General features: G+C 44.0%; 1 protein-coding gene across 1 annotated transcript in view; it reads right to left on the bottom strand.

The window, feature by feature from the left end:
• ZNF721 (zinc finger protein 721) overlaps positions 1-22,594 on the bottom strand; it is a 94,256-nt gene that overhangs the window by 33,859 nt on the left and 37,803 nt on the right. The window contains 1 exon segment of the mRNA XM_031664819.1: positions 16,196-16,202. Within this exon segment, the coding sequence (XP_031520679.1) occupies positions 16,196-16,202 (7 nt within the window).

Genomic DNA, 22,594 nt, shown 5'->3' with positions numbered 1-22,594 from the left:
AGTTATTACCCATGAGTGCCCAAGCGAAACCCATAGCGGGTGGAAAGGGTGAAGCAAAAACCAAAATACTTATGTCATGTTAGGTAACATTATAAGGAACTTGGTTAAGTTAGACATTGTGGTTGATTTATTACACCTGGGCCTAAGTTGGGACAGTCCCTTCTGATCAACATCCTGGCATAAGAGGAAGTTCTTTTTTTTTTTTTTTTTTTGAGATGGAGTCTCGCTCTGTCGCCCAGGCTGGAGTGCAGTGGCCAGATCTCAGGTCACTGCAAGCTCCGCCTCCCGGGTTCACGCCATTCTCCTGCCTCAGCCTCCCGAGTAGCTGGGACTACAGGCGCCCACCACCTCGCCTGGCTAGTTTTTGTGTGTGTGTGTGTGTGTGTGTGTGTATTTTTTAGTAGAGAGGGGGTTTCACCGTGTTAGCCAGGATGGTCTCGATCTCCTGACCTTGTGATCCACCCGTCTCGGCCTCCCAAAGTGCTGGGATTACAGGCTTGAGCCACCGCGCCCGGCCAAGAGGAAGTTCTTAACCACATTTCTTCCCACTAGCTACAGGGGTGGTGCATGTGTGGTCCCATGGGTGTTTTTCCTCTCGGGAGACCCTCCCTCCCTATCTTCCTAACCAGCTTCTGACTGCCTCCTCTCTCAGGGGATCCTCTTCCTTTTAAATATCAGATAGTAAACAAGGAATGATGGGGCCACAGGAAGAGAGAGCACCATGTCTTCAGATCTCTTCACAGCCTTGCCCTCCAGAGTTTAGATGTGGAGGGAATAGATTAAAGGCAAACTTCTGGTTTTGCTATTTATCTTTGTACCTAACTGTCAGACTATAACTGTGTTTTTCTCCTGTGGTGTGGGGCACTGTGTGAGTTTAAGCACCAATCACATGCATCCACATCTACCTGCACTTCTGTTCCCAGAAGGAAGGCCGTGAGTGTGAGTTGTCCAGGTCCTTGACATTTTGAACAAAGCATTGAACAAAATGCAAAATGGAACAAAACACATGAAGGAAACAGCAAAAGCAGGGGTTTATTAAAGCAAGAAATCACTCCACAGGGTGGGTGTGGGACCCAGCAAGCAGCTCAAGGACCTGGTTACAAAGTTTTCTGGGTTTTAAGTACTCCTTTTGAGATCCCTATCAGCTACCCCTTATCTGGATGAAAGATTTGGTCCCTGGCTAATCAAAGGCTGAGGTGAATTGGTACCCTATGCAGATGAAGGCACGGCCTGTGCTTGGCCCACAGCCACTCCAAGGCACTCTCCTTTTCTATCAGAGAACTGGTGCCAGGGGGAGGGTTGTAGTGATAGTTGCCTTTGATCCTTTGCTACTCAGGTGTAGATGAGGTTTCTCCTTTTGGTTTAGATGTAGGAAGTTCATGGTAATTGGCCTTAGGTTCCCTGCTCCCAGACCTTGGTGTTTTTTTCTTTTAGGAAGTCAGCACGAATTGGCCTTAAGTTCCCGCCTCCAGACCCTATTATCCTGCCTCACTTCTCTATAAGTCAATACCATCTTACAACAAATTTAACTTTAAATAAAGGAAACACAAAATCAATATTTACAGGGTGCCAAGCATTTGCAGGTTAGTTGTAATCAATCTGTCCTGGAATCCTGTCTTTAATGGGTATATATAATACTAAGCTATAACTGCATAACAAACAATCCCAAATCATACTAGTTCAGGATTAAGCTGGTTAGAAATTTAGACTGGGCTCAGCTGGGCCATTCTTCTGGGCTCAGTTTGGCTCCTACAGGTGTGAGTGGTCAGCTGCTGGTGAATTAGGTGGCTCTGCTTCTGGGAGTGAACTGTCTGTAAACTGAGGCTCTTTGGCTTTTCCCAGCATGCTATTTTATCCTCCAGAAAATTAAAATGGGCTTGTTCTCATAGAGATGGAAGAATTCTGAATAAGATAACAGAAGCATTTAAGACCTTTTGAACCTGGGCCCCAAACTGGCACACTATCACATGCACAGCTTCGGCCTGTGCAAATAAGTCAAGAGAGATTCAAGTTTGGGAAACAGAATCTGTGTCTGATGGGAACAACTATAAAAGCCATTTCCAAGAACGTGAATACAATAATAATTTTTTTTAATTGCTGTTTTTGCAATCAATTTTATCATGACTTTTCTTGTAGATGTGGCTCATATAACTGTCCCACAGCTACCAAGCAGCTGGCTTGGACTCAGGATTGATGCTTCCCTAACTCTGAAGCCCATGCACCTCCATAGACCATACTACTCAGCCAGCTTTTCGTGTCCATCAAGGGGCTAAAGAGTGACACTTCTGAAATAGAAGCAAGAATTTTTTTTTTTTTTTTTTTTTTTGAGAATCTCATCCCATCCACCCCTTACTCTTCACCATTGGAAATAATTCACTTCAGGGAATGGTTCTGAAGTCTCTTGGAAAAACTGGAAATAATTTGAGGATTTTGCTGAGCATTGGGTTTAGGAAAGTAATGCCCAACGTTACATTTTTAATTTATTACAGGAGAAATTTGAAAACACCTATAATGCACTCAACATAGCGGCAAACTCTTTATTTTTTGTATTTGTTGACTATTTGTGATTGTTAATATAGACTAAATCAAATTATTGTTCCTGAAACAACTTTTGCTCTGAAGGCAAGTGACATAGCAATATGGCTGCTGATATTTTTCCTGCTGCAATTTAGCCAATTAGCAGAGTATGCTTCGAAGGGCCAAGATGTTTTCTAAGACTCTACATTTAGGAACAATTATAGGACAAATGTCCAGAGCACACACAGAAATCACACACAACCAATGCATTCCTCACCCTGAATCAATGCTTCTCACCCTTGGATGCATATTAGAATAGCCTGCTGTGCGTGTGGGTGGTGGTCCCTCACCCTGAATCAATGCTGCTCTCCCTTGGATGTATATTAGAATAGCCTGCTGTGCATGTGGGTGGTGGTATTTAAAGTTCCCAAACCCAAGTTGCAAGGGAATAATTAAGCCAGAATATCTAGAGTGAGACCCAGGCAACAGTGTGATTTAAAGCTCTCCAGGTGATTACAATATGCAACCACACTCCCAAATGTCTACTGTAAACCAACATCTTTCAGAGAACCAGTTGAAAACATTTCTCAAATTAATGTAAAAAGTGTTTGCTGTTGAGTTGTGCCCTTTCAGTCTTACCTGTATTATCTACATTCTTTCCTTTGCAAAACTGACCTCTGCTACTTGTTTTCTTCCTGATTCAAACCAGTTCTACAAACACTGAGTGCACACTATGTGCAGCCCATGGTGCTAGGTGGATATTGTTGTGGAGGAAGGACTTTGCTGTAAGAAATTTACATTCCCCAAAACTAAAACCATGCTACTTACTCAATTGATGTAATAAATGAGACTGAGGGGGACTCCCAAGGGTCAAGACATGTATACATACCTTGGAATGTTAATATCTATCTCATGATGACTGAGTGTAAATGCTCCACTTTTTTCTTTCTTTTTTTTGACATGCAGTCTCACTCTGTGCCCAGGTTGGAGTGCAGTGGACCACACCCAGCCAATGCCCCACTTTCACACAAAACAATACAAAACATTGCTACTATTCTGAAATATTACGTTAGAATTAAATATGTAATATTTACATTTTTATTGATGTATAACATCCATACAGAAATGCATCCACAGTGAAGTATTAATGTAATGCTCAATAATTTACAACAAAGCTAATACATTTGTGTAACTATAGAATAGAACTACCCTTGTTTTTGCGCACAAACCACTTCCTCTTTTCCTTCCCCCCAAATCTAGCCACAATCTTAGAGCTAATGTTATAGATGGTTTGTCTTTTTAGACAAGTCTTTTATTAGAGAATATTTTAAACTTATACACAGTAACCAAAATAGTATAATAGGCTGATGCTCAACCTCAACATCTACTAATTATGTCTCATTTATGTTTAATTTCTACTTCACTCCTTCCCCATCCCTACTTTTTTTCTCCTTTTTTTTTTTTTTTTGAGATGGAGTCTCCCTCTCCTTGCCCTGGCTGGAGTGCAGCGGTGTGATCTGGGCTCACTGCAAGCTCCACCTCCCAGGTTCACTCCATTCTCCACCCTCAGCCTCCCGAGTAGCTGGAACTACAGGCACCCACCACCATGCCTGGCTAATTTTTTGTATTTTTAGTAGAGATGGGGTTTCACCATGTTAGCCAGGATGGTCTCGATCTCCTGACCTCGTGATTGGCCCACCTCAGCCTCCCAAAGTGCTCGGATTACAGCTGTGAGCCACTGTGCCCGGCCTCCCATCTCCACTTTATTATTGTTTTTTTGTTTTTTTTGTTTTTTTTTTTTTTTGAGACGGAGTCTCGCTCTGCTGCCCAGGCTGGAGTGCAGTGGCCGGATCTCAGCTCACTGCAAGCTCCGCCTCCCGGGTTCACGCCATTCTCCTGCCTCAGCCTCCCGAGTAGCTGGGACTACAGGCGCCCGCCACTGCGCCCGGCTAGTTTTTTGTATTTTTTAGTAGAGACGGGGTTTCACCGTGTTAGCCAGGATGGTCTCGATCTCCTGACCTTGTGATCCGCCCTTCTCGGCCTCCCAAAGTGCTGGGATTACAGGCTTGAGCCACCGCGCCCGGCCTATTATTGTTTTTAGTTATTTTCTGTAAGATAAGATGTATATGCATTGAAACATACAGTTTTTACTGTACCTTTCTGACAAATCAATACATCCATATAAGCTTTTCTCTTTTAATCATAGAATTACTGCCACTTAGCAATTATTAAGGTGCATATGAATCACCTGAAAATATTTGAAATAGAGATTTTGATACAATACATCTGGGTTTTGTCTGGAAATGTGTATTTCTGACAAAGTACAGATCCATAGAGCACATGGTAACTACAAGGTCTCTTTTGTCTAAAGTGTATAAAACTTGATGAATAAAATTAAGAAAAATTGACCTCGGATAAAGGAACAAATCAAAACACATGTGCAATACACCATCTGTAGGAGCATTTTGTCAACGATGACTCACAGTCATATGTGACCTTTACTGAACTGCCCAAAATTCAGTGATTTATACCAAGTGCACGTAAATTTCATAGTTTCCTATTAAAATTATATTTAATGCCTTTACAAAATCTAACAGTTTTCTTTTTTTTTTTTTTTTATTTATAGAGGGGGTTTCTCTCTCTCTCCCGGGCGGTAGAGCTTGGTGGGGGCTTCGGTCCGCCCACTGCACTCCATCCCGGGTTCACGCCATTCTCCGAACTCAGCCTCCCAAGTAGCTGGGACTACAGGCGCCCGCCACCTCGCCCGGCTAGTTTTTTGTATTTCTTAATAGAGACGGGGTTTCACCGTGTTAGCCAGGATGGTCTCGATCTCTTGACCTCGTGATCCGCCCGTCTCGGCCTCCCAAAGTGCTGGGATTACAGGCTTGAGCCACCGCGCCCGGCCACAAAATCTAACAGTTTTCTTATAAAATTAAGCAACAATATTTGATATGACATTATAAATTCCATTTATATTAAACTTAAACTTACATAATTTTATTAGACAGGGTCTGTGTGTCTTCCACTAGATATCCTTTTGGCTTCCAGCATTTGCACAGGCACCACAGCTGAGAAGCACAGGACAGATTTACTAGACACAGGATGTTCCCTGCGTCTTTATCTCTCAGTTCATCAGTCAATCAAGTCAGGTGAGAACTGAGGTCCTGTATTTGTTAGCGTAAAGTGTCTCATGGACCCTCTCTTTAGAGGGAAAAGAGACTAGAAGTTTATTCTGGGAGCAGTTCCTGGGACACGGGCTAAGCTGCCTAAGGAGTGAGGATTCTGTCCAGCAGGTACAGACTTCTCAGAAGAGAAAGATGAGGCAGCCATTCTGAACCTGGAGCTCCATCACCCCTTGTCCCATCTCAGTAAGACAATTCTGAGGGGTTGTTCTGGAACATGTCTGGATGATGGCAGGTAAAAGACAGTATGGGCTTTGATGGGACTTGGGTAAGATCTGTCAAGGGAAGGTAGGAGGCCAATGCTCAGCATCTGACTCAGCATCTGAGTTTGTGTTCTTGAGGACAATGGGTTGCCATTTTAGGCCCAAGTCCATTTTCACTAAAGAGTAGGCTAGAGAGTTTGCATGGCTCCCAGATTCCATTTATGATTATTTCAAGGGTTGGGGTCAGGAAGGGTCTAAGCCTCAATATCTTTGGGAAATTCTGGAAAGTCTGTTTTGGAAACCTGGAAAGAACTCTTGCCTGGTGCCTGAATGCTTGATTTGCTCTTCTGCATTGATATATTCTTGGCAGCCAGAGAACCAGGTTTGCATTCATACCGATAGAGCTGTGAGTCAGAGGTTGAAGTGGCCAGGACAAGTGTCTTGGTGGCAGGCTAGGGTACATTATGATAGCAAACTTCAAGACTGTTTACATGCAGCTTGGCAATCAGGGTTGAGTCCTAGCCCAAGTGCTTAGATGCAGCATGGGGCCAATCAATAAATCCACCACCAATCCTTCAGCTGTCTATGAGGTAAAAGAGAGTCCAGTTCATGTCTTGATGGAGGGGCTCTACCAGGTGTTTAGATGACACCCTGGATTTCTTGACTTCTGACTTATTAGAACAGATTCGGGACAAATTTATTCTTGGATATGTGAACAGTCATTACCCTGCTAGGATAATGTGGGACAGATTGCATTAAAATAGAAGGTGTTAGAAACCCCTGACAATAAGGAGAAAAATCACAAACTCAATTAAAAAATACACAGAAGTTATTTTTTAAATTATACATTAAAAGAAGTTGGCCGGGCGCGGTGGCTCACGCCTGTAATCCCAGCACTTGGGAGGCCGAGGTGGGTGGATCACAAGGTCAGGAGATCAAGACCATCCTGGCTAACACGGTAAAACCCTGTCTCTACTAAAAAGACAAAAACAAAATTAGCTGGGCGTGGTGGTGGGCACCTGTGGCCCCAGCTGCTTGGGAGGTTGAGGTGGGAAAATGGCGTGAACCTGGGAGGTGGAGCTTGCAGTCAGCCGAGATTGCGCCACTGCACTCCAGCCTAAGCAACAGAGCGAGACTCTGTCTCAAAAAAAAAAAAAAAAAGTAAAAATGGCCGTTTTGCCGGGCAGGGTGGCTCACGCCTGTAATCCCAGCACTTTGGGAGGCTGAGGCGGGCGGATAACCTGAGGTCAGGAGTTCGAGACCAGCCTGGCCAAGATGGAGAAACCTGTCTCTATTAAAAACACAAAATTAGCCAGGCTTTGTGGCACATGCCTGTAGTCCCAGCTACTCAGGAGGCTGAGACAGGAGAATCATTTGAACCCCGGAGGTGGAGGTTGCAGTGAACTGAGATCGTGCCATTGCACTCCAGCCTGGGCAAGAAGAGGGAAACTCCATCTCAAAAAAACAAAACAAAACAAAACAAAAAAACAAAAACAAACAAACAAACAAAAAAAAAAACACGCCGTTTTTCACAAGGCATCCAACTTCAATGGTGGTTAGAAAAAAAGCTCCAAAATCTATGAGTTTTGTCTGGCCATCACTTTGGGAAATTAAATGTTTTCTAATATTGTCCCTTTTTATGAGCAGTAGAAACACACTGTTCATACTTGTAAAGTGTATATAAATGGTCAATAACCTTTTGAAAGATAATTTAAAAATATGTATCAAGAGTTGAAAGGAGCCGAATATGATAGCTCACACCTGTAATTTCAGCACTTTGAGAGGGGAAGGTGAGTGAATTGCCTGAATCCAGGAGTTCATCAGGCTGAGCTACATGGCAAAACTTCGTATGTAAAAAAAATGCAAAAAAAATGGCTGGGTATGGTGGCTCACACCTGTAATCCTAGCACTTTGGGAGACTGAGGCAGTAAGATCACAAGGTCAGGAGTTCGAGACCAGTTTGGCCAACATGGTGAAACCCCGACTCTACTAAAAATACAAAAATTAGTCGGGCGTGGTGGCATGGACCTGTAGTCCTAGTCACTCAGAAGGCTAAGGCAGGAGAATCCCTTGAACCCAGGAGGTGGAGATTGCACTGAACAGAGATTATACCACTTCACTCCAGCCTGGGTGACAGAACAAGACTCTGTCTCAGGAAAAAAAAAAAAGCAAAAAATACCTGGGTGTTGTGGTCTGAGCCTGTAGTTCCAGCTACTTGGGAGGCTGAGGTGAGAGGATAAGTTAAGTTTGGGAGGTAAAGGTCATAGTGAGCTGAGATTGTGTCATTGCACTTCAGCCTGGGCAACAGAGTGAAACCACATTTAAAAATAAAAAAGAAGTTGAGAGTTACATGTTCTTGTATGAAAGTTTCTACCTGTTGAAAGGCATCTCATAAGAACACTTGAGCATCTGCACAGAGATGCTCACACTAGCATGTTGTTGGTGGGCTTACACATAATCAATAAATAAAAAGAAACAGAAGTGGAAGTAAAAAAAAGAAGGAAAAGAAGGAAAAGAAGGAGGAAGAGGAGGAGAAGAAGGAGGAGGAGGGGAAGAAGAAGAAGAGGAAGAAGAGGAAGAAGAAGAAGGAGAGGAAGAAGAAGAAGGAGGAGGAGGAGGAGGAGAATCAACAGCACACACATATATGTGAAATTTTTTTGGTCATGAACACCTAGAAAATATCTTTCTTGACATTAGGAAAGAATTGGGAAAGAATTTTTGGCTAAGTTCCCAAAAGCAATTGAAAGAAAAACAAACACTGACAAATGAGACCTAATTAAACTAAAAAGCTTCTGCACAGCAAAAGAAGCTATCCACAGAGTAAACAGAAAATTTATGGCATGAAAGAAGATATTTGAAAACTATGCATCTGACAGAGGCCTAATTTCCAGAATCTGTAAGAAATGTAAACAACCAAAAAAGCAAAAAAACAAAATAAGCCTATTTTAAAATGAGCAAAAACATGAACAGATACTTATCAAAGGAGAACTTACAGGCACCCAACAAACATGAAAATATGCTCTGCATCACTGATCATCAGAGCAATGCAAACCAAAACCACAGTGAGATAACATCTCACACCAGTCAGAATGGCTGTTACTAAAGAGTCAAAAAAGGCAGATGTTGGTGAGGCTGTGGAAAAAATGGAACACTTATACACTCCTGGTAAGAATGTAAATCAGTTCAGCCACTGTAGAAAGCAGTATGGAGATTTCTCAAAGAACTTAGAACTACCATTTAATCTGGCAATCCCATTACTGGGTATTTATTCCAAAGAAACCCAATTTTTCTACCACAAAGCTGTCAATGGATCTACAATTCTGGGGTCTGGAGGATGGTGGCTCTCTTCTCACAGCTCCACTAGGTGGTGCCCCAGTGGGGACTCTTTGTAGGGGCTTCAACCCCATATTTGTCTTCCACACTGCCCTAGCAGAGGTTCTCCATGAGGGCCCTGCCCCTGCAGCAAACTTCTGCCTGGGCATCCAGAAATTTCCATACATCATCTGAAATCCAAACGGAGGTTTCCAAACAACAATTCTCAACTTCTGTGCACCTGTAGGCTCAAAACCAGGTAGAAGATGCCACCTTCTGAAGCAATAGCCCAAGCTATACCTCGGCCCCTTTAAGTCACAGCTGGAGTGGCTTAAACACAGGGCACAAAGTCCCTAGACTGCACACAGCAGAGGTACCCTGGGCCTGGCCCACAAACCATTTTTTTATTCCTAAACCTCCAGGCCTATAATGGGACAGGCTGTCACAAAGGTCTCTGACATGCCCTGGAGAAATTTTCTCCATTGTCTTGGTGATTAACTTTTGGCTTCTCATTACTTAAGCAAATTTTTGCAGCTGGCTTCAATTTCTCCTCAGAAAACGGGATTTTCTTTTCTATCACATTGTCAGGCTGCATATTTTCCAAACTTTTATGTCGGTTTCCTTTGTAAAACTGAAAGCCTTTAACAGCACCCAAGTCACCCCTTAAATGCTTTGTTGCTTAGAAATTTCTTCCACCAGATACTCTAAATCATCTCTCTCAAGTTCAAAGTTTCACAAATCTCTAGGACAGGGGCAGAATGCTGCCAGTCTCTTAGCTAAAACATAACAAGAGTCATCTTTGCTCCAGGTGCCAACAAGTTCCTCATCTCCATCTGAGACCACCACAGCCTGGATTTTATTGTCCATATCATTTTCGGCATTTTGGTCAAAGCCATTCAACAAGTTTCTGGGAGTTCCAAAACTTTCCCACATTTTTCTGTCTTCTTCTGAGCCCTCCAAGCTGTTCCAACCTCTGCCTGTTACTCAGAACTTCATTTTTGGTTATCTTTTGAGCAGCGTCTCACTCTACTGGTACCAATTTACTGTATTAGACTGTTTTCATTTTCACGCTGTTTTGATAAAGACATATCCAAGACTGGGCAATTTACAAAAGAAAGAGGTTTAATGGACTTACAGTTCCACAGGGCTAGGGAGCCCTCACAATCATGGTGCAAGTTGAAAGGCACATCTCACATGGCAGCAGACAAGAGAAGAGAGCTTGTGCAGGGAAACTCCCCTTTGTAAGCCATCAGATCTCATGAGACTTACTCACCATCATGAGAAAAGCATGGAAAAGACCTGCCCCCATGATTCAATTACCTCCCACTGGGTCCCTCCCACAACATGTGGGAATTCAAAATGAGATTTGGGTGGGACACAGCCAAACCAAATCAGGCTCCTCCTGGGCTTCTGTTGTTTTCTGGGTAAATGGGTGATCCCTTCCCCTAGAGGACACCACCTTAACCTAGCCCCTCCCAGTCAGTAATCTACCCTACTACTCCCCCAGATGCTAATTATTGCTCACTTGAGTCTTTCTCACCCTAATTGAAAATTAATGTCTGATCCCTCTCTCTCCCCTGCATAACCTCTGTGAAAAATGTCAGATGCCTTACACCCAGGAGGTTTCCTGCCTGTATTTCCTATCCCAGCTCCCTCTCCCAGGCATGTAGACTCCATCAATTCATTCACACACATGTGTCCAGAGCCCACGCAGTTCCAGCCCCTGGGGATATAGCAGTGAACAAAAAAAAATTCCCCCATCCTGTGGCAGCTGGAGTTCTAGTTGGGGGAGACAGATAAGAGACAAGATGAATAAACAATATATAAGTGTGATCGATAGTGATAAGGACTGTGGAGAAAAAGAGATTGGAAAAGGAGGACAGTAAATCCCCAGGGGAGGCAGTTCTGCAACTTTAGAGGCAGATCAGGGAAGACCTCACTGTGAAGGTGACATTTAGGCAAAGGCTTGAAGGAGGTAAGGGAGGGAGCTGTGCAGCTATCTAAAGGAAGGGCAGTCCAGGCAAAAGGAACAGCAGGTGCAGGGGGCCTGGGGAGCCCGTATGTTCCAGGAACAGCACAAGGCCAGGGTGGCTGCAGGGCAGCAAGTGAGAGGAGGTGCAGTGGGAAGTGAGCTCAGTGGGGGTGATGTGCAGGCAACATGGGCCAATTCTCCAGGTCCTCTGAGTCACCTTAAAGCCTTTGGCTTTTACTCTGATGAGACTGGAAACCAGTCCATGGTTCTGTGCAGAGCACTGATATGATTTCACCTAGTGTTGGGTTGCAAAGGGACTTCAGGGGTCAACAATGGAAGTGGAGACCAGTTAGGGGGAGAGGGATGAAGGGGACTCACACCAGGCAATGAGTAGTCATGGAGGATGAGAACCTATTGGATTCTTATGTCTTGAAGGTGGGACCCACAGGAGGTGGGTGTGAGAGAGGAGGTGAGAACAGTGGCCTGGATCACTAACTGGAAGGATGGGGTTTGGGGAGGAGCAGGTCTGGGGAGGAGGATGCAATGTGGGCAGCCTGTACACAGCATTTAGATCTTTCTCTCCAGCTGTGTGTCAGCGGGCATTTGCCCCTGTGCCTTTGCACATGCTGGCCTCTGTGCCTGGCAGTAATTCTCTGCCCTGGGAGAAGAACTTTAACTGCCTTCTCAAGGGTACCTTTCTGGGTGAATGGGTGATCTCTTCCCCTAGAGGATTCCACCTTAACCCAGCCCCTCCCAGTCAGTAATCTCCCCTATTACTCCCCCAGATGCTAATTATTGCTCACTTGAGTCTTTCTCTGAATCAGTCCTGTCGGCCCCCAACTCTTCTATCCCTCTCTTTGCTTCTTGCACATGCTGGACCTCATGCATGTTGCACAGCCTTGACCATATTGTGCCCCAGAAGGTGCCCCAGAAATAAGGACAGTGTGCCATTCATCCCTAAAGCCTGTGTTTCTCAGAGTGCCCACACCTCAGAGTGTCTGCCACACAGTAAGGGCTCGACCAAAGACTGACTGGGGACCTGACTGGGGTCTTGCTCTCCCTTTAAGCCTCAACTGGCAGCAATCGCAGAGCTTCATCACTCCCTGTGAGCCCGTCTGGATGTTTATGCTGGATGACATGCACCCCCTCTGCCAGGAGTGCATAGTCTATGGCCTGACCAGGCAGCCATGGCAGATGAGAACTTCGACATCAACTTTATTGTGCTGCTGGGGTTTTTTCTGCTGACTCTCAACACGTTTCTCATGAGCCACGATCAGCCTCAGGTCTGTGGCACCTTCTGCAGCTCTGTCATGGTGACTGGGGACATCATCTGAAGCTCGTGCCACTGCTACCCCAAGACAGGTGTTGGTGGGGCTGGGTGGGGATAGGAGGGTTGGAGACCATGCCTCTACCTCATGCATCAACTCTTCATCCTTCAATCATCTCCTCATTCTCATTTTGACTCTCTGTTTACTTCTTTCTGCTCTCGTGAGCATTCATCCATCCATCCATCCATCCATGTTTCCATCCATACTTTTTTTTTTTTTTTTTAAGACAGAGTCTCGCATTGTCACCCCAGCTGGAGTGTGGAGTACAGCGGCACAATCTCGGCTCACTGCAACCTCCGCCTCCACCTCTGGGGTTCAAGCCATTCTCCTGCCTCAGCCTCCCAAGTAGCTGGGATTACAGGTGCCCACCACCACGTCCAGCTAATTTTTGTATTTTTAGTAGAGACAGGGTTTCACCATGTTGGCCAGGCTGGTCTCAAACTCCCGACCTGGTGATTCGCCCACCTTGGCCTCCCAAAGTGCTGGGATTACAGGCATGAACCACTGTGCCCAGCCTTCCATCCATACTTTCATCCACCCATTCATTCATCTATTCATCCATCACTTAGCAGAAGGGTTGATCAAAAGCCCCCAGGATCTGGAACCATGAAACAAACACCATGGAGGAGAAGAAATGAAGCACAACATATCACTCCTGTGCTTAAACTAAAAGCCAATGAGTGCTTTAAAGCTGAGGCTCAGAAAGTGAGGTTCTATAGCTGAGTGGCAGAGTTTGGATTGGAGCTCAGATGTGCAAATGTAGGCACCATTCTCTCCTTTGATTTCTCCATTTCAGTGTCCCAGAGCTTTCTGGGGTGGGTCAGGTCTAATCTTGGTGCAATGCATTGAGCAATTCCTTTTTTATTTATTTATTTATTTTTTTTGATAGGGAGTCTCACTCTGTTGCCAGGCTAAAGTGCAGTGGCAAAATCTCGGCTCACTGCAACCTCTGCCTCCCGGTTACAAGCGATTCTCCTGCCTCAGCCCCCGGAGTAGCTGGGACTAGAGGCGCCCGCCACCACACCTGGCTAATTTTCGTATCTTTAGTAGAGAGGGAGTTTCACCATGTTGGCCAGGATGGTCTCAATCTCTTGACCTCATGATCCGCCTGCTTTGGCCTCCCAAAGTGCTGGGATCACAGGCATGAGCCACCGCACCTGGCCTGAGCAATTCTTTATCTTTTGGAGTCTTAATGTATTCCTAGCCCTAGGAGTGATTAAGGATGGGAAAAGCACTGGTATGACAGTCTTGTGTTCTAGTCCCAGTTCTGTCGCAAACTTTGTGTGTGATTTTGTCTTTCTGAGCCTCAGGGGTTTTTTTTGTTTTTTTTTTTTTTTGAGACGGAGTCTCGCTCTGTCTCCCAGGCTAGAGTGCAGTGGCCCAATCTCAGCTCACTATAACCTCCGCCTCCCGGGTTCAAGCGATTCACTTGCCTCAGCCTCCCAAGTAGCTGGAACTACAGGCGTCCACCACCACTCCCGGCTAATTTTTTTTTTGTATTTTTAGTACAGACAGGGTTTCACTATATTGGCCAGGCTGGTCTCGAACTCCTGACCTTGTGATCCGCCCACCTCGGCCTCCCAAAGTGCTGGGATTACAGGCGTGAGCCACCGTGCCTGGCTTGAGCCTCAGCTTTTTATCTGAAAAATGGGCCTCAAGCCTCTATTTTGCATTGAAGCTTCACAGACAGTAAACATCGAGAAGAGATTAAAGGGTAGTATACTGTAAATCCCCAGTGTTGTAGTAAAGGCTGCCAGGTACTTATAACCCTGAGAGAAGGACATGTCAGCTCCAAAATCAAATCTGTTTTCATTTTTATTTTTAAATTTAGACACAAAAATGTTTCTTTTTTTCTTAAGAAGTATTAAGAGCTCTTGATAACCAACTACTTTTTTTTTTTTTGATCTCACTCCCCACCCAGGCTGGAGTGCACGAATAGCACATCAACCACGGTTTCAGCCTGCCCGGTAGCTGACCGCAGGTGACAAGACGACAAACTTCAGCTTAATTTTGTATTTTAGTAGAGATAGGGTTTCAATCGCATTGCCCAGGCTGGTCTGAACCCTGAGCCTCAGGCAACACACTCGCCATCTTCCTGCGCTGGGATTACAGGCATGAGTTTCTCACTGTGTCTTCCGCTCTGTTTTTCTCTCTCTTTTTGAAAATATTTTAATTCTATTTTTTGTTGAGTACCGCACTACGGCCTTCCAGATCATTTTCATCTCTGATTTATTTATATTTTTCTCTTACATTTTGTCTCTATGCAGTTGCTGTGGAATAAAGCATTTCTATCTTAGAATTTTTTTCCCTCAATTGACTTATATCGTTTTTTTCTACTCTGGTCTCATGCAGTTTGGCTATTTTTCTGTATTTATTTATTTTGGCTGACACACTGCATTTCTGGAATTTAAAGACTTATGTCTGGTTTTCAATTTTAGAAACTATAAGTCACCAAAGTCTGAATATTGACTTTAATTTTGAAAAATATAAATGGGCTGTGGTGGCTCAAGCCTGTAATCCCAGCACTTTGGGAGGGCCGAGACGGGCGGATCACGCAGGTCAATGTAGACTGAGACTATCCTGGCTAACACAGTGAAAACCCCGCTCAAAAATACAAAAACTAGCCGGGCGAGGTGGTGGCTGCCTGTAGTCCCAGCTACTCTCGGGAGGCTGAGGCAGGAGAAGAACCCGGGAGGTGGGCGGAGCTTGCAGTGAGCTGGAGATCCTGCCACTGCACTCCAGCCTGGGCTTTACAGAGTAAGACCTGCTCCCCAAAAAAAAAAAAAAAAAAAAAAAAAAAAAAAGAAAATATATTCTGGGTCATGCCGGCTCAAGCCTGTAATCCCAGCACTTTGGGAGGCCGAGACGGGCGTGATCACGGTGTCAGGACATCGAGACCATCCTGGCTAACACGGTGAAACCCCGCCTCAGTAAAAAAATGTTCTAGCTGGCCAGGTGGCGGGTGCCTGTAGTCCCAGCTACCGGGAGGCTGAGGCAGAGAACGGGCGCGGAGGTGGAGCTTGCAGTGAGCTGGAGATCTGGCCACTGCATCTCCAGCCTGGCTTACAGAGCCAGACCTGTCTCAAAAAAAAAAAAAAAAAAAAAAAAAAAAGAAAATATATATTCTGTAGGCCAGGTGTGGTGACTCACGCTCATGCAGTGCTGTAATCCTGGCACTTTGGGAGGCCGAGGCAGGCGGATCACCTGAGGTCAGGAGTTCAAGACCAGCCTGACCAATGTGGTGAAACTCCATCTCTACTAAAAATACAAAAATTAGCTGGGCATGGTGGCGATGTCTGTAATCCCAGCTACCGAGGCTGGAGGCAGGAGAATCACTTGAATCCCAGGAGGAGGTTGCAGGAGTCGCAGATGGCACCACTGCACTCCAGCCTGGTGACAGGGAGCAGAGACTCCTGTCTCGAAAAAAAAAAAAAAAAAAAAAAAAAGGCTGGGCGCGGTTCACACCTGTAATCCCAGCACTTTGGGAGGCTGGAGCGCAGGTGATCACCTGAGGTCGGGAGTTCAAGACCAGCCTGACCAACTGAAGAAACCTCATCTCTACTAAAATAAAATTAGTCAGGTAGGCACGGTGTGGTGCATGCCTGTGGTCCCAGCCAGGCGCTAAGGCAGAATCATTCTGAACCTTCGAAGGCAGAGGTTGCAGTGAGCCAAGATTGGTACCATTGCACTCCAGCCTGGACAAGAGTAAAACCCATCTCAAAAAAAAAAAGGCTGTAATTTCCTGAGAATTTTAGCTTTCTACATTTAAATTTTCTAGAATATATATTTTCCCAAACAGCAAACATAGCAACAATGCATACCTGAGATAAATATTTCACAATTTTTTTGGCAGACAACAGCATCTCATGAAAAATTTCAAGTTATTTAGAATATATCTTTTCCTCAATATACTAAAGTAACAATAATTCTTAGAGTGTATTTTTAATACAGAAAAACTGATTTTATGTTTTCACAAAATTTTGAAAACTATCCCACTGAAAGGAATAATACCTAAATATGGGCAGAATGCCACTTTCCTCTATGACTAAGATAACACTCACAGGATTATTTACCTAAATTGTGGTTTCCACACCATGTGCTTCATCATGAACACTTTTCTGAATCCAAATTCTATTTGAATTTTCTATTTAATCCAGAAATTAATTTTTTAAATCTTATAGAAGTTTTATGTAGATAGATATTACTTGTTGAACTCACTTTAGTAGATGCCTTCGACTGTTATTTACATTGCCTAGAAAATACTACCTGCTGAGTTTCTGCTCTCATAAATTCAATGACATATTTTAGTCCTAAAACCTTTTCATTTAATGAATATTTTTTGTTTACTGGTTAAAAATTCTTCCCATTGGAGTGCCTCTGCCTGGCGTCCCCATTGTCTGGGAAGTGAGAAGCGCCTCTCCCTGGCCGCCAGACCGTCTGGGAAGTGAGGAGAGCCTCTGCCCAGCTACTGTGCAACACTCCAGGTGTGAAGCGACAGCCTTGTCTGTGATCTTTCTGCCTTCCCCAGGTTTGCATTTTCGACATTAAAGTTTACTTTTAAATCAAAAGTAAAAAAAAAATTCTTCCCATTTATTTCTATGGCTAATTTGTCAAACTTTCTTATACAGCCATTTAACATTATTTATGTTCATGTAGTTGTTGTATACCAAAACAGTTAATTGATGTAATGGCCTTAATATAACTTAATAGGTCGGGCACGGTGGCTCACACCTGTAATCCCAGCACTTTGGGAGGCCGAGGTGGGCGGATCACGAGGTCAGGAGTTTAAGATCAGCCTGACCAACGTGGTGAAACCTGTTTCTATTAAAATACAAAATTACAGGAGCTGGCGTGCCTGTAATCCCAGCTATTCAGGAGGCTGAGGCAGGAGAATCGCTTGAACCTGGGAGGCAGAGGTTGAGTGAGCCAAGATTGCACACTGCACTCCAGTCTGGGTGACAAAGCGAGACTCTGTCTCAAAAAAAAAAATATATATATATATATATATTATATATATATATAAAAAAACCTAATCAGAGTGAAAATGTGAGTGGCTAGGAGAGGGGGTTGATGTAGAAAGGGAAATTATACCAAGTTTCACTTAGATGAGAGAATAAGTGTTAATGATTGCACAGAATGGTGACTATAATAAATAATAATGTATTGTATATTTCAAAATTGCTATGGAGATTTCAAAAGTTTTCACCACAAAAAAATCATATGTGAGCTAAATAATTTGTCACTTAGCTCGATTTAATCATTTTACAGCATAAGCATATCAAAATATGACATCATACCCAACAAATATATACAATAATATTTCAATTAAAAATATAATTTTTAAAGGTACCAGTTTTTCTTATTCAATAAATGTTTAACATATTCACTTTAAACTCTTAGGTGTTAAGCCTATAAATGTTTAATGGCTTAGAATAATGTCTCACACATTGCATGCACAAAATACTAACTAATTATAATGCCTTATACTTGTTCTATGTCATATTTCTTTAAAGACAATATTATTTTGTATTTGTTCTTATTAAAATGTATTTTCTGTCTTAGTTAAATATTGATAAATATAGAAGGGAGGCTTTGTTCTCCTGCTTTATACATTCCAAAGTCAAATTGCAATTTTATTAACTTCCTTTCTATTCAGTAATTCATTTGTCACCCACAGTAAACATAAGTATTAACTAACACAATTATAGTCATATTCTCCATCTTAATAATGGAGTAAAATTTGTGACTTTTATTGATTGGGTTATAGCCTTATTTTATATTTTTATCTCATGTTATTTCATGTCAAGTACATAAGATATAAATTTTTATAAAATACTGTGAAATAAAAATAAATGTCTTTTGCTCAAGCTCAGGAGTTCAAGACCAGTTCAAGCCAAGGCACATTGCCTGTCTCTACTAAAAAGTACACAACAGACAGCCAGGAATGGTGGTGTATGCCTGTGGTCCCAGCTACTCAGGAGACTAAGCTGGAGGGTCCCTTGAACAAAGGAGGCAGGGTTGCAGTGAGCCAAGATCATGCCACTGCACTACAACCTGGGTGACAGAGCAAAAACTTGTCTTGAAAATAATAAATACATACATACATAAACGTCTTAATAGGCACAAATTATGATAGCAATGTTATAATTACAATGTCATAGTAATCAAATAATATAGTACTACCATAGGAATAGAATTATGTAAATTAAAATAATGAAATTGAAGGTATAGTAATAAACACATTAATTTTAGGTAAACATAATTCTGTTAATCATGCTAGGAAATCCCAATAAGAGAAATTGTTCAAAACATAATGCTGAGATATCAGTTTTCAACATGCAAAAATAATGGATATACATACATACATGTTAAATAAAATAGAGTAAATGAATAGTCATATAACAAGTAAAAAAAAGTGTTAAATTATTTTCACATAGAAAAGCTCAGTGTCAAATTGCATAAATTCTAAATTTCACCAATATTTAATAAATACATAATTTTTTCACAAAAACTTTAGGCAATAGCAGAGATAACATTTTTCCATTAATCTATTAGCCAGGGGTACTGTGATACCAAGGTCACAGTGCCTGCCTGCCAGAATCCTAGCATCTCTTTGGGAGCCCGAGAGGTGGCAGATCATTTAGGTCAGGGTAGATCAGGACCATCCTGACTAACATGGAAAAACCCCGCCTTTACTTGCTAAAATACACAAAAATTAGCTGCGGCATGGTGGTGCGCGCCTGTCATCCCTGCTACTTGGGAGGAGAACTGCTTGAGCCAGGAAGTCAGAGGTTGCAGTGACCCAAGATTGTGTCACTGCACTCCAGCCTGGGCTTATTATTAGTAAGACTCTGTCTCAAAACAAACAAAACAAAACAAAAACAGACAAAACAACGCACAAAAGAAGACTATGAACCAAAATTCCATATAAATACAGACCCCATGAAATTATTAGAAATGTTAGCAACCAAATCCAGCAACATGTAGAACTGATTACTTACCACTTATAGTATAATGCCATGCAGCTCTCTTGCCTCCCTCGGCCTCCTCAAGACCACTGGAAGAGCGCTTTGAGGAGCCCTCTCAGCCCGCCACTGCACTGTGGGAGCCTCTCCCGGCGCCACGAGCCCATCTGCTTTCTGTGGGAGGTGTGTGTGGAGGAGGTGGGCGGGAACTGGCTATGCGGCGCCTGGGCCAGTGGAGTTCCGCATGGGCCCTGGAAGGCCTGAAGACATCGAGCAGCCTGTATGCCGGGCTGGGCCCAGGGCAGTGAGGGGCTTAGCACTGGCCAGCAGCTGTGCAGAGGGTGCACCAGGTCCCCAGCAGCCGCCAGGCCGCGCTACTGGACTCCTCAGCTGAAGCTCAGTTGCCTCCCACAGGTAGTAAGGTCTGACTCAGAGCCATTCCCGCTTCCCGCTCGACTCCTGGCCTCGAGTTTCCTCTCACGCACCCCAGCCTCTGCTCCCTTGGCCCGGGTCTCTAGGATCTGCCCAAGGGCTGAGTAGTGCAGGCTGCCCCCACTGTCGTGCAGCTCCGCCCGTGCCCCTGCAGATCCTCCCGTGAGGCCAGCTGGGATCCTGCCTATGGGACTTGGGGAACTCTTTTTTCTTTTCTTTCTTTTCTTTTTGAGATCGAGTTCGTCTGTCACTGGCTGGAGAGGCAGTGGCGCCGACCTCAGCTCACTGCCAACCTCCTGTTCACGCTTTATCTCCCTCACCAGCCTTCCACGGAGCATTGGATTACAGGTTTCCACCACAGGTCCGCTAGTTTTTTGCATTTTAGTAGACGAGGGTTTCACCATGTTAGCCAAGATGGTCTCGATTTGACCTCGTGATTCGCCCGCCGTCAGCCCAAAAGTGCTGGGATTACAGGCGCGCGGAGCCACCGCTGAGCTGATGTGGGGAACTTTTATGTCTAGCTAAGGGATCAGCACTCGTGTCTAGCTCAGGGTTTGTAAATACACCAATTGGTACTCTGTGTCTAGCTAACCTAGTGGGGACTTGGAGAACTTTTCCATCTATCACTCTTTGTCTAGCCTGGCGATTGTGTAAACTAATTCAATCAGCACTCTGTCAAAACGACCAATCAGCTCTGTACAGACCAATCAGCAACATGTGCGGGTGGGGTCAGATAAGTGAATAAAGCAGGCTGCCCAAGCCAGCAGTAGCAACCCGTTGGGGTCTTCTTCCACACTGTAGGGATGGTGTTTTTTATGCTCTGCAATAAATCTTGCTGCTGTTGAGTCTGGGTCCATGCTGCCTTTAAGAGCTGTAACAGCCGGGCGCGGTGGCTCACGCCTGTAATCCCAGCACTTTGGGAGGCCGAGGTGGGCGGATCGGCTAAGGTCAGGGGACCGAGATGGCGGTGAAACCCGCCTCTACTAAAAATACAAAAATTAGCCGGGCGCTGGTGGCGGCTCTTGTAGTCCCAGCTACCGGGAGGCTGAGGCAGGAGAATGGCGAACCCGGAGGCAGAGCTTGCAGTGAACCGAGATCGCACTACCGCACTCCAGCCTAGGCGACAGAGCTAGACTCCATCCAAAAAAAAAAAGAGCTGTACATCAGCGTCTGCAGCTTCACTCCTGTCAGCAAGACCACCAACACACCAGAAGGAAGAAGCTCCAGACGCATCTGAACATCTGAAAGAACAACCCCACCCACTGTCTTTAAGAACTGTAACACCAGGAGGGTCCATGGGCTTCATACTTCTGAAGTCAGAAGACCGCCAGGCTACCTCACTCCGCACACCATGACCAAGTAATAGTTTGTCACAAATGCAAAGGCTGGCTTAATATTTTGGGCAAGCAGGGCTGGGCTGTGGCTCACGCCTGTAATCCCAGCACTCTGGGAGGCTGAGGCGGGCGATCACGCACCTCATTAGAGATCGAGACCACCCTGGCAGCACGGGTGAAACCTCTCTGCCTCTAGCTAAAATGCATAGTGGCGGGAGCGAGTCCCAGCCCGGAGGCTGAGGCAGGAGAATGGCGGAACCTGGGAGGCTACGGAGTTTGCAGTGAGCAAAGATCGCTACGGCCTGCACCCAGCCTGGGCTTACAGAGCAAGATTATGTCTCAAAAAAAAAAAAAAAAAATCAACCAACATATCACAAAATGTTACCTGAACAATAGAAAGAGGTGATAATTTAAATAGACACAAAAAGTACAACAGATCCAGCACCCATTCATGATAAAACACTCAGAAATCTACTAGAAAGGAACTTGTAAGACTGGCTAAAAAGCATCTATAAGAAATCAATAGCTAATAGTATACTTAAAATGGTAGATGATTGCAGGCTGTATCTGTAAGTTTAAAATGGAACAAGAATGTACACTTTTTCCACTCTGTTTAACATTGTACTGGAAGTATTAGCCAGAAAACTATACTGGATAAATAAAGCCTTCAGATTAGAAAATAATTAGAATACTGTTTTCTTGCCATAATGTTATATAAAAAACTAATTTATCAAAAACGTACCTGAGTTAATAAATAATTTTATTAATATCACAAAATACAAGATTAATAAACAAGGTTAAATAATACTGTTATATAACATAACCAACAGACTGAAAATTAAATTATGAAAAAATAACATAAAAACCATATAAGAATATATTAAAAGCAAGTACACATGCTTTACACTGAAAATTATTCAAAATGCTGAAAGAAATTTTTAGAAGTAAAGATACATCTAGTATTCAAGATCATCAATGAGAAATATTAAGATCAAAATACCCAACAAATGTATCTACAGATTCAATGCAAATTTCAGAGTGAATTGTTTTTTCTTTTTTTTGAGACGGAGTCTCGGCTTGTAGCCCAGGGGCTGGAGTGCAGTGGCCGGATCTCAGCTCACTGCAAGCCTGGGCCTCCGGTTCACCATTCTCCTCGGCCTCAGCCTCCCGGTAGCTGGGACTACAGGCTCGCCCACCTCGGCCTCGGCTATTTTTGTATTTCTGTAGAGACGATTCCGCCCGCTGATCGTCAAGCAGGCCCTGGAGGAGGGAGTGGGACTTGGGGACAAGAGACACGAGAAAATGGAGACAAGACAGTGAGCAATACGTAACTGAACGAAGCATACCAA

Source organism: Papio anubis, chromosome 3, assembly GCF_008728515.1.
Source record: "Papio anubis isolate 15944 chromosome 3, Panubis1.0, whole genome shotgun sequence".
Classification (NCBI taxonomy): Eukaryota; Metazoa; Chordata; class Mammalia; order Primates; family Cercopithecidae; genus Papio; species Papio anubis.
This window is presented reverse-complemented; position numbering and strand designations above follow the sequence as displayed.